This window comes from Periplaneta americana, chromosome 6 (genome assembly GCF_040183065.1).
Source record: "Periplaneta americana isolate PAMFEO1 chromosome 6, P.americana_PAMFEO1_priV1, whole genome shotgun sequence".
NCBI lineage: Eukaryota > Metazoa > Arthropoda > Insecta > Blattodea > Blattidae > Periplaneta > Periplaneta americana.
In genome coordinates this window covers 9,594,435-9,607,995 of record NC_091122.1, presented here as the reverse complement: position 1 = coordinate 9,607,995, position 13,561 = coordinate 9,594,435, and the positions used below count along the sequence as shown (strand labels likewise).

At 31.9% G+C, this 13,561-nt stretch overlaps 1 protein-coding gene across 1 annotated transcript in view; it reads left to right on the top strand.

The window, feature by feature from the left end:
- Window positions 1–4,534: 4,534 nt before the first annotated feature.
- LOC138700979 (leucine-rich repeat flightless-interacting protein 2) overlaps window positions 4,535–13,561 on the top strand; it is a 238,267-nt gene continuing 229,240 nt past the window's right edge. Inside the window, exons 1-2 of the mRNA XM_069827436.1 lie at window positions 4,535–5,764; window positions 6,140–6,261. Coding sequence (XP_069683537.1) covers window positions 6,172–6,261 — 90 coding nt within the window. The 5' untranslated portion in view covers window positions 4,535–5,764; window positions 6,140–6,171. The remainder of the gene's footprint in view (window positions 5,765–6,139; window positions 6,262–13,561) is intronic.

Genomic DNA, 13,561 nt, shown 5'->3' with positions numbered 1-13,561 from the left:
AAAGGCACTACGATCAATGCAAATCGTTATTGTGAGACTTTACGAAAACTACGGCGAGCCATCCAAAACAAGAGGCGAGGAATGCTTTTGAGAGGAGTTGTGCTTCTTCACGACAACGCCCGCCCACACACTGCTGCTTCAACTCGAGAATTGCTGGATCAATTCGGTTGGGAAATCTTTGATCATCCGCCCTATAGTCCAGACCTTGCTCCTAGCGATTTTCACCTTTTCACTAAGCTGAAAGACTTTCTGGGTGGTACGCGTTTTGGAAGTGATGAAGAGTTGAAGAAGACAGTGAACACCTGGCTTAATGAACTGGCGGCAGAGGAGTATAACACGGGAATTCTAAAGCTAGTGAACAGATACGACAAATGTTTAAATGTAGGTGGTGATTATGTAGAGAAGTAAAGGAAGCTTCAGTTATGTAACAGACTTTGTTTTTTCAAATAAATATATATTTTTTTAATTATTACAACAAAACGGTCGTTATTTCCTGGATCCCCCTCGTATTATGTTTAGTGGCCTAGTACAGTCTCACTCCATGGTTTCAGTGGATGGCCCAAAGATCTTTCTTCTTAAAGAACGGTAATATTGCGGGTTCTCGTGTAAAGGGGGTTAAGTTGTTTTGGCTACACTGGAATAAGTACAGATTTGAACTATCCACAATTACTTTTCTCTTGTGTTAAAGGGGTTAAGTCATTCTTCCATCTTTGATGCAGTTACAATGCTCCATATTTTATGACAAAGGGGTTTTGTTCAGTACCAAAGGAGAGAAGTTTACAAACCTTGCAATTTGACTTGATCCCCTTTACACGAGCACCCGCGATATATTATTTGGCATGATATTCTTATAGGTTAACCGTGACAATGCTTTTTAGTTCTTTTAAGCATTCTGATTGTTGTATTGTGTTTCTGTTTTGTGAAGAATTTTAGATAAGGGCGCAAATAGCCATAGTAGCTGACACGCCCTTTTTAAACCCCAGTAACTAACTTCTTATAGGGCATTTCGAGTAGATGAAATTTTCATTTCTGTCTATAATTTTGAATTTTCTCTAAAATAGTATCAATTTTTAATTATTTCAAAATAGCTATATCTTTTTTCTTGACTAATTTAATATAGCTCGCAGTTTACTTTAAAAATTTAATTTCATTAGCAGTGACTTCATGTTCTTTATATTTACATATGGTCCAAGATTCATTTTCATATATCTGCAGTGCTCGGGAAAAGTGACACAAGTCAGTTTCCACAAACCTTTTTTGATAATTTATTGACAACTTATACTGGTTTATGTCGATTTGATTTTTTTCCAAGCGAGCAGATGTTCTGTAAGTTGTCAATAAATTATCAAAAAAGGTTTGTGGAAACTGACTTGTGTCACTTTTCCCGAGCACTGCAGATATAATAAATAATAATAATAATAATAATAATGATAATAATAATAATAATAATAATAATAATAATAGTATTTATTTGTCAGAAACCAGTGTACAAGGCTTGGATATGACATCATCAAGTTAGATAATATATGCATGCATACATACACGCACACATGCACAAACAAATAAACTTAGCGCAAATAAATATATATATGAGAATAGTCTCGCCAATTTTGTACTGATATTGCAACAGGAATTGTTAATATTAGTCTTAATGCTACATACACGTTACAGGACACTTAAACAAAATTATTATCACCTACATATTTTAGCAAAATTATATATATATATATATATATACACACACACACACACACGTATATATGTATAGTTCCCATAGACAAATTATTCTCTATTTACGTCAGTGTTTTGTAAATTATTGTCAAGTTTTGTAAGTAGCTTCTGTAATTGCATGTAAAATTGTATAAATTCAGTTTATTTCAGTAGAGATTAATAGTAAAAAGAAAAGTCAGAAATCCCACGAAATCATTATTTTTTTATTAGTAAGTGTTTTTTAATTTCACATAGCTGTATGCAGAAATGTCACTGAGGTACAGGGTAAATACAGTGTGCCAGATTTATAATCTTAAGTTACACTATGAGCTTCCTTCATGTGGCGTACATGACATTTGCGGAAATTTATTTAGCCAGTTGTATACATAAAGGTATGTTACATATGCCCTATTTTTTTCTACATTTGTATCTTTTATAACTTCTGAGAAAAGTGCACTCAAAATTGAGGAATTTAACATTGTAAGATATGGAAACTTTTACATCTTTTTTCAGCACTTTATTTTATGTGACATTTGTGCACTTTTCTCAGAAAGTATTGTACCCAAAAGCTGAAATTAATACACAATACCTATCAATGTGATGGCATTTTACACAGTGGGCTAAAAAGATTAAGATTATTTCCATCTTCAGCAAAAATAAAAAAAATTATTTGTAGCAATTCTTAATGCAAGAAAATGTTATCAATGGAATTTTTTTTTTTCTTTGCTAACCGTTCAGTGGAATTTTAAATTTATTTAACCGGTTGTATACATAAAGGTAAGTTACATATGCCCTATTTTTTCTACATTTGTATCTTTTTAACTTCTGAGAAAAATGCACCAAAAATTGAGGAATTAAACGTTGTAAGATATGGAAATACAGACTCCCCTAATACATGCATCTACTTTTGGTGTAGATTTTTCTAGTTTGTTAATGCAGCATAATATGTCAATCTTGAAAAGATTGCAGCAGTCTACAATATCTTAACAATTGGTCAAGTACCCAAATTACAATTCTTTAATAATCATTGCTAAATTCTCAATCAGTTGTATGCAAAGTGCTGAATCTACCATTTTGAAGACTTTCTAATTTTTAGGTTAGAGATTAAATTAAATCTTTATTAACTGATAGAATTACAAGCATTCATGACATTATCAGTGCACAATAAAAATGACGTAACTTACAATATAATACAAATGAACTTAATTCTAAATAAGCTTTGCATGCAAAATTACAATTCCTTTAATTATACTGTATATTCTTAATTATATAAGCTTGATCTTCCAGTCTCCACTGTTCCATTCATTCTCTCTGTTTCATTTTCCCAGTCTTGACTTCTATGTATTAAAACAATTAAAAGTATTTATTTTCTTTGTACCTACTTATATTGTAAGTAGTAAAAATATATACCATAATAAAAAAATCCATAATTATTGATTATAATCATAATCAGTTATTGCATCCACTGATCATATACATGATATGGGACATGTCATATTTACAAACTAATAATTAATTACATAATATACATAAAAGTAATAACTTTAATTAAATGCAACACAGATACAAATATACAAAACTTGGAACTTGATTGAAGAAAACTACAGATCGGTCGATTTCGGCTACAAGTCCCGTTTGCAGTATGTCTTTAAGTCAGGAGTCAATTTCAACCATCGCTTCCTTCATGAGAAGACATACTTCTCGAAGTCAGGATCTGGAAAAGAGGAAGTAAAGTTTTTTTAAGTAAGGCGTTCTTTCTATTGAGTTATGACAATTTTCAATAAATTCATTCATACTGTAAAAGCAGTTTTTGATTAAAATTTTATAAAGAGCTTTCTTAAATTTCTGATGTGCAGATATTTCTTTAAGATAATTTGGTAGGCTATTGTACATAAGAAGACCAGCATGAATGAAACTGTTTTTATATAGAGTTGTGTTAAAACTTTCAATAAAAATATTATCTTTATTTCTTGTATTGTACTGGTGTGTGTCTGAATTTGTAGGAAAGCTGTGCAAATTATATTTGATAAAATGTAAGGTTTCATAAATATAAATACAGGGTAATGGCAAGATATGTAATTTTTTGAAGAAGCTGGTAGTTTGAGACACTTGAACTATGGCTCTAATTGCTCTCTTTTGTAGTTTAAATATTTGGATTGCATTGGGTGAATTACCCCAAAAGATTATACCATACGTTAGGATAGAGTGAAAGCATGCAAAGTACAATGTGCGAGCATATTCGATAGATGATGCTCTTATTAGTAATCGCAAGGCAAAGCAAATTTTACTTAATTTTTTCCCTAGTTCTTGAAGGTATACAGACCATTTTAAATGTTCATCTAGCCATATACCAAGAAATTTTGTATTGTTAGAATATTCAATTGTTTCATTTTAATACTCTATGACCGGCCACTCAGAATTATTATTTTGTGAATGATGAAAAGAAATGGCTATGGTTTTCGACTTATTGATTACCAGTCTGTTTCTCTCAAACCATTCCACTAGTTGATTTATTGTCTTTTCTATAAGACAACGCATCGTATTGACATCTTTTCCTGATAAAAAGATACTGTACTGTTATCATCTGCAAAGATGACGTTTATAAATGGACAATTTATTTTAAAAAATTAGGAATGGTTGGAGTCATTTCACCGTGGGGAGGTGGAAGTAAGGGGGGGGGGGGCGATTGGAGGTGGATGAGAAACTGGAAGGTGACTTTGGACAGGTAAGCTGCATTGTAGGTAAACTAAAACGTGTGTCTTGTTTCTCGCATATTAAACAAATTCGTAGTAATGATTGTGGATGAGGATACAGAATTTCTTGTAAAGGGCTAGGGAACCGTAGTCTTGCTCAACACTTTTGTGACAATTTGTGATGGTACAAGAAGAAAACGATGATAATAATAATAATAATAATAATAATAATAATAATAAGAGAGTGGGAAGTTTAGTTACATTTAAGTTCGTTTTCTGGATGTAGAGGGGTAAATGATCTCCACGCCGTAATAATCTGTCTTACAATATTAATCTTTAGACAGACTGATGTAAGCAATGCAGTTTGTCATTCCCGGCTCTATTCGAAGTTTCAAACATCTGTTTTTATGTGCTAAGGGGAACAAGGTACTTTCTCCTTGCGGCACACCTGTCTTTCCTTTGTGACCCCGGCAACAGCGCCTCACACTATATGAAAACTTCCGCATGGTGTAAAATCTGTTGGAAAATTAAATTTCTGTTTATCCATAGTTCTGCTAACGTTCATAATTGGGCATGTATTTAAGAAAATCAGTTTTATAGACTGAAATAAATGTTACTAAAACATCTCTACACTCTAAGACTGACTATTACAATTTTGTAGCATTGTCCGTAACATAGCATGGTACTTCTGCTATAGGAAAGATTTTGTTTACCAAAGGGAGGTGTCCGCTCGATTGACATAATTAACTTTCGCCCGCGGCACTTACGAATGGTCATTTGTGTTAAGAGTACCTAGCCATAAAATGGTAGTCACTTTTTTGAAATCCAAGAAAGGAAATAGGTGAATGTACTGTCATTCTATATGGATATGACAAGGAATGATAAATATGTGCCTAATTAGTGTTATTAAATTAAAATTACGTATGTATGTCATGCTAGCCGGTCAGAGATCAAAAGAGGTAAAGCAGTGAAGATTACAGAATCTACCGGAATCAAGCGTAGCCTAGCGGTGGCCTAGCGCAACCGAGCGGAGAACAGAAAGAAGAGTGGAAATAATGGCCCACATGTGTTGATTAAGTGTTAATTATTTTGACTCGCATAATAATTAGGAGCTGGACTCCAAGTGTACAAATGACTGAGCTAGAAAGCGACGGTTTCTAGATTTTTTATAATGAAAACGTAAAGTGATACGGTTCCACCCTCAGTGTGAACTTTCCGAAGCTTATATAGAGGCCCAGCCAAGTGACATGAAGGTCGTTGGGCGATTGATTATTTATAGCAGATGATTTCTTTGACTATATCGCGTTTCGCAAACAATGGACATTTGGGTGAGAAGAAGACATTTATCGGTGTTTTAATCTGTGAGTATCATTGTGTTATACATATTCTGTATGTAGTTATTTTTGAAGAAACAATTGACAAGTTGAATGGATTAAGAGCTTACTTGCAAAGCTAGGGAAAGTTAAGATCTTGAGATCTGTTATAATTTAACAATATTATAATTAGAACACGTGAATTTAAATACTAGAACTTAATTTTTTATTTCTGTAAAGATTTAAAATGTAAATGTGCTACAGCAACTTATTGTAGGTTATGGTTGTGTTAGGTTATCTTACAATGTAAAGAACGTGGTATAGAATATGACAGTCCAGAAAATGTAAAATATAATGCATAGTTGTTGGTTGTACCACTGCTGTATGGAAATGAGATCATTGATACAGTTTTATTATTTCCAGATATAGTGTGTTTTCGTTACTCTTCATGAATCATGGACAACACTGCTGTTGGGGGTGGACGTCGACGTGTTGCCACAAAACACTCAGCAGAAGATCAGGCTTTAGATCAAATAGCAAAAGAGGTAGGATTTACTGCACAAACATCTATTACTTTTAGACGCAATAAAGATATTGCTTATTGCTTAGTCATCAAATTTCCAGATTGCATGGTTTAGAGGGATGGTTTAGGAGAGTGTTTCATGACATGAGTGTTGTCAGTTACGCCCCTTTTTACTGAGATCATGTGGTTTTATTAGAAATGCTGGACGATGTTCTTCTTGTAAGGTTAGGTATCTTCTACTTCACTGAATCTGCTCTATTGTGTAGCTTTTAAGTGATAAATATTAGGCCTATTGAAAAGTTATCAATAATTACGATGTGCAATTTTGTGTTATTGTTAAATAGTCGTGATTGTGCTACAAAATGTTGAAATGTGATTCACTTGAAAGATACACGAAATCTTACAAAAGTTACCATAGGAACAGGATTTTTTAAAATAATTTTTATGACTCTTGATGATACGTCGTGTTGGAGAATTACTATCATCGACTTAAAATAAGTAATAGATTAAAGGTAACGATTTTATGGCTTAGGCCTACGACATAATTTGCGAATACGAAACAATTTTATGATAACTATATAACAAACTGCCTTTGAGGTTATGTGTGCAGAAGTTGGAAATTATTTCGAATGTAATATTTGCACTGCTTTCATGAGGCGAAGTGTATTATTTAAAGTTTCTTTTTAATATGGAAATCGTTTAATTAATTTATTTATTGAGTGACTACGAACGTAAAATGCATACTAGCAGACACATTGATTTTTATGGATTTTATACGTTGAAGAGAATTTGCAGAATAATATTAACAACTACCGGTAATAGCAATGACGATATGAGTTATATTTTCCTTTTCATCAAATCATATTAGGATCATTTTTTCTCCTTATTACAGAATTCATTACAAATGTAATAGAATAGTTCCAATTGCAGTTAATATTCAGTACATACCATCTTATTCATAACAATTTGACATGTATATGTATTAGGGATGGGCAAAAATAACCGATTATTTTCATACTGTTAACTGGTTTATTACCAGTTATTTTTGCTTGCCGGTTTAACCTGATAACTGATAATTTTCCTCAATAACTGAACAACCGGTTATTTTTTAAAATGAACACCGAATCAAATGTATTTTAATTTTATCTAAAATTTTATGTCAGTCGGACATCGTTTCTTTTTTATTATTTTGTACTCTATGTAATCAACTCTGTGTACAAATTGTCTCGTAGGTCATTTCTAGAATGGATTATGGGTTACTGCGTTATTTCATCTGTCCATAGGTGGCAAAATGAAATTCGACTTCAATTATTATTATTAATTTCCGACTTTCTCTGATTGGCTTATAATATTATATATCTGCGGATATTGGAGCAGTTCAGCGGAAATAAATTTTCTTTTTCTAATGGCTTAGATTATTGAAATTTTTATATCATTGTCCCATTTTAGCTTTCCAATAGCGAACACTTTTCACAGGTGGACTTCAGGGATCGACATTGTCGTAGATGTTTTCTGTCCATAAGGCGAGAAACTTTATTGGTTAGTCTATAGGAGAATAGATCGCTCGTCAAAACGTAGCACCACAATCAAGGTTATTGTAAAAGTTATGCAATTTGTGTTATTTTTTTATTTATCTTGCCTATAACCCTAATGTGAGTGAAGCAGTGAACTAAATCGAATTTCATAAAGCCTCTTATTATTTTTAGTATATTGTTAAAGACGTTATTGATAATCTTCAGCAGGTAATGACATTCTTGTAACTATCTTCTGGTTGGTTTACAGTTAATTGCAAATTATTCTGTGATTTATGTTGCAAATAACCTCTCATTTTGTTTTCCTAACTAATTTGCTGACTGTAATATGTTAAAAAAATAATAACCTGTTATTTTTGATTGGTTAACTTCAGGTTAAATTAATTTTAATGTAACTGATTAACTGATAACTGGTTATTTTCGAATAACCTCCCATTCCTAGTTTGAAAGACTGTAGCACCTGTGTTTCGGGAGTTACAACATATGGGGACTTGTTTCGATGTGCATATGTACTGTGAGATTTCCCAACCCTGTAATATTGTAAGCAATGGCATAGACCGCGTGATCTGCTCTTAAGAAAATGAAAATGGATGATGGTCTTCATCATTCCACTGACGCTGGTCTTTGAATGCTCTTACCAGATAATTAAATGCAAATTAGCTTCTGTCTCTTCGCACTGTAAATATTATTTAAAATTCTGTTGGTATGCTTTAATTTCCTTAATTATATGAAGGGTCTGAAATCTGTATCATCATCATCATTAACATAAGCAGTAACAAGCATAAATTTCTTTCATTAAAAAGTACCACTGAATAGACTAACTTAACCTATTCTACTAATTATCTTATAATTCATTGTTGTGTTTTTCGAAAAGTCTAATGTAACAATTCAGTTAATTTAATTTATGTATTTCCGTCAAATAATTTATCTAATTGATAAAAACAAAATATTAAAACATATAACAATTTATCTAATTGATAAAAACAAAATATTAAAACATAATAATTTATCTAATTGATAAAAACAAAATATTAAAACATATAATAATTTATCTAATTGATAAAAACAAAATATTAAAACATATAATAATTTATCTAATTGATAAAAACAAAATAGTAAAACATATAAAAATTTGTTTTTAATCTGAATTTCTTTTGCGTACGTTTTTGCCTATTGGCATCTTCAGGCAATGAAATATACAATATCTAAACATTTGTGTATGCTAATTATAGTAGTTTATAGTATAAGGGAGTAAAATTAGATTCTATGTGCTTGCAGAAAGTTTAGTGCCCAAGGCAAAACCAAAGCCGAAGGTGATAATTTCCACGAGTGCATAAAATCTTTTTACTCTCGGATGCTATACAATATTTTATCTATTACTGGTATCTAAACTTACCTACTTACTGGCTTTTAAGGAACCTGGAGGTTCATTGCCGCCCTCACATAAGCCCGCTATTGGTCCCTATCCTGAGCAAGATCAATCCAGTCTCTATCATCATATCCCACCTCCCTCAAATCCGTTGTAATGTTATCTTCCCATCTACGTCTCGGCCTCCCCAAAGGTCTTTTTCCCTCAGGCCTCCCAACTAACATTCTGTATGCATTTCTGGATTCGCCCATACGGGCTACATGTCCTGCTCATCTCAAACGTCTGTATTTAATGTTCCTAATTATGTCAGGTGAAGAATACAATGCGTGCAGTTCTGCGTTGTGTAACTTTCTACTTTCTCCAGCAGTGAATTAAAAACTTTTAATTCGGTTCTGTGAGTAAAGCCATTGTTTAGGTTGCTAAGGACGATGACATAAAAATCAGTTTAGATACCAGTTATGGATAAAAATATTTAGTTTACAAAAGTGATTAACAATGAAATAAAACATGTTGAAACATTTGATAACCTGGTTAATATAAATTATGAAGTAGCCCTTATAGTTAGAGGTTAAAATTAATAAAATACATATACGTTTAGTTTACAGTTGTATATTGTATTCAGTATTTAATCTAATATTTTAATCATCATACACAAATGTTTAGATATTGTCTAGTTTGTTGCCTGAAGATGTCAGTAGGCGAAAAGGTTCACAAAAGAAATTCAGATTAAAAACAAATTATTATAGGTTATGTTGTAATATTTGTTTTTATCAGTTACATAAGTCATTAGACGGAAATTCATAAATTAAATTAATTGAACTATCCTACCAAACCTAACCTAATCTAACCCAGTATTTTATTCCTTTCATCTCGTTAAAAGCTAACTGATAATATTTTGTTGCTTTAACCCTTAGAAGGCCGGAAGACGTACATCACCTATATTGCATGCAGATGCCTAACTCTTAACCAGGAGTTTGTATACCTGCATAATCGGGTAAATTCGTGTTGGGTTCGTTTGCCGAGTGGTTTAAGGCGCACAAGATATATCCGACCAGCATATCGTGCTTAAGATCGCAGGTTCGCATCCCAACCACTGCAGTCAATTGAGCCTGTGGGAGGGCTCATGTAAAGCAATCGGTGTAATGGTATGCATGGAAGCTGACGGGGTTTTAGTTGACTGCAGTTGAAATGATTTTGCTCTTTTTTTTTTTTAAGAAAAAAAAAAGTACAAAGAAAAATGTATTGTTTTAATCAAGTGCAGTGCCTTTAATGTTATATAAAATTAAAGAATATCAACGTATTTTATATATAACATACAATTTATAACATATTATATCACGTCATGGCCATAATACTAGCTGGCCACTATAATGGATGCACGGCTTCTAAAGGTTAACAAGCAAATTGGTTTTTAGTATGTGTTGTTTTAATGTGTAGGTATTTAATTCTTGGCTTTCTATCCAAATTATCTTGCAGTCTAAGCTGATTGAAATTATTACTGATCTTACAATAGAAAATTTCTAGTAAAAAATGTATTATTAGCTACACCTGATTGGAATTAAATATTTGTATTAGACACTCGATTTTGTTGATTTTGAGGTTACTGACATTGTTTGAAACCTGGTAGTTTTTCTCACACTTCATCACTACTACCACCACCAATATCTAAATTGACATGTTTTTTTGTTTAAATTGAATTCAATTTAAACTAGTGGTTTGTGCAGCAAATGCTGCAAACTTAAGTTCATTAGCCGTTCAAATAAACATTTTTCAGATTTATTTTCAATGAAGAATACCAGACATTCTGTAAGTTATTTGCTTCCATAATAATGAAAGATACTCTTTCTCTCGAGCCAATACTGAAGAGAGTCACACATATAAATATCTACACCACACCGCCATTAAATATATGAAAAAGACCCAACCCCACTTGATTAATAACTATAAAAATATTTGATTTTTAATAATATTATCTTACGTAAGTTTTATAGCTTTCACTAACATATACTATATAGCCGCCACTCAGTAAATTATAGAAATCAAAATATAATTTAACTTATTCTCTACATCAACTTATATAACCCCAAAACGTTTCACTTTCATATCATCAATATAGCATTAATATGTATAATTAATGAAAAATAGTCACATCATGGCATTAACTATAATATTTAATTTCTAATGGTAATAATGTCATCAAATCACCTCAAGTTTTGTAGTTTTAAATATCCAATACACAGCTGTACCCAGAAAATTACACATCACAGAATCGAACCTGTAAATTATTTTTAGTAATTTAAGTTTTTAATAACCAATTTAATTTGAGCTCTAAATTATGTCATCTTTCTTTTAGATCATGGCCTTCGTGTAATGTTGTTTACTGTAGTGTGTGTTTTGTTTTATTCTGAAATGCAATTAGCTAGTTCTCAAAACTGACGACAGATGGATTTTGGAAAACAGGAAAATTGTGTTGAAAAATTGACATTTCACTGAAAACTACTATTTTTCTGAAAAACTTTGAGTTCCAAGCTTTAAAATGAGGGGTCATTTATTAAAATCCATTCAGCCGTTTTCCCGTAATTTCCATTACCAGTTCAAATTATATATATATAGATAATTAGTTATTTAGACTGGGAAGTTTTGAAAGAAAGCTCTGTATACTCCAACAAATTTTAAAAGTTTGCATTTTCAGTACTTAATATTGTTTGGAGAACATAGTTGAGAGTCTGGTTTCTAATTATGCGTCGTGAAATTTCTATGGCTGGGTATTGATTGCTGCTTGTTGCACTAAACAGGGAAGTTGGTTATGGGCAGTGCTGGTCTTTAACAAATTGTGGTAAGATTATCATAACTGCATCCGCTTCCCCTTTAAGATATCAACGGGCATCTCTGCTAGCTACATGACTTACTTCGGTTTTAGTTGTTACACATGTTTTCTTATATGATACAGTGTTACTGTTAGTTAAATAGTTAAGAGGAAATAAGATTTTGACATCTTTGATTCTGGTAATTTTATTTTGAAGGAAATTAATGACATATCATAGTCCAGGAAAGCCAAGTTATACAACACTCAAATGTTGTCGAATTATTGACAGCGAAAGTAACAACAAACTTCCTCGTATGTAGTCGTGAAAGCTCTCTAACTAATTCAACAGTTCATAGCAAGAATAGTCGTCAAAAATGACTTTCATACTCCATCGACAAGTCAATTGTGCTATCAAAAAGAAGTTCGTTATATGACAGTAAAAATTTTTAATAGCCTTCCTATGGATATAAAAATCAAACTCAAAACATAAGATTATTTAGGGCCAAATTAAAGAAGTAGCATAGAAGAGGGTAAAGTCGATCAAAATTTTGCAATTTTTTAATGATATTGAGGTTATGCAATGGAGTGAAGTTCCTCAGAAAAAAAGCATTTTGTCGTCATTTCCTTCACTTATGAAGACACGTTACAAGAATTGAATTACAATCTATCAAAAACTGATTTTTTTTATTTGACTTGTGATCGAAGTTACCTGCTTAAATAGGGTAAAGTCGATTACCATTGAATTTTTAATTTAAGATCGATTTTAAAATATTGCGGAGTAAAGTCGATCACTGTTTATGTTTTTAAAAAGAAATTAAGTGTATTACATATATTTTATTAGTTATAAGGGGTGTAAAAACAATAATAATCTTCAATATATGCCTATAGCATTATATAATGTATCTTTTGTTACTGTGATCATATTATTCCATACAATTAGGCCTATGGGTCTCCACTGTACAATCGTGACTATGATTGCCAACTTATAAAACATAAAAGCACATTTTAATACTTCACATACCAACAAACAAAGATTTAAGAATTCAAAATTTACATTGAAATACCACCCTTCAATTATAATCTAAAATGCAATTCAACATTGCTTAGGTTTATATCAGATCTTATTTGAAATCTTCCTTTCCTCGTGTCACTTTAGAAAATACGTTGTTCCCACAGTCAGGTACAGAGGGGTGTACAAAATATGTTCCTTTGGCAGTGCTTCTCTTATGCAAGAAATTCACCATAATTTCGTCTTCCTCTTTCCCCACTATCCCATCAATATAAGCTATACTATGACACTTTTCTGTTTATAAGTGTTATTTGGAGGTATTTCGGTGAACAATTTATTCCTCCTGCTGGTCCTATCTGCTTCGAGTAGGTCGATGGCATGATCGACTTAACCCTACAAAGGTACAAGTTTTCTTAAAATAATAAGTTTCAATACTAACATCTACAAACTGCAAAACTATTATTTCAGGATACAATCTCAACGAAAAGTACTTATGTATACTTCCTGTCTCCTTTCACTGCTGACAACAATTTAGAGTTTATAAGACTTTGTTTTCATTTAAGACAAAAAGCTGAAAATAACAATTTTCACTTCAACGGTAATTAC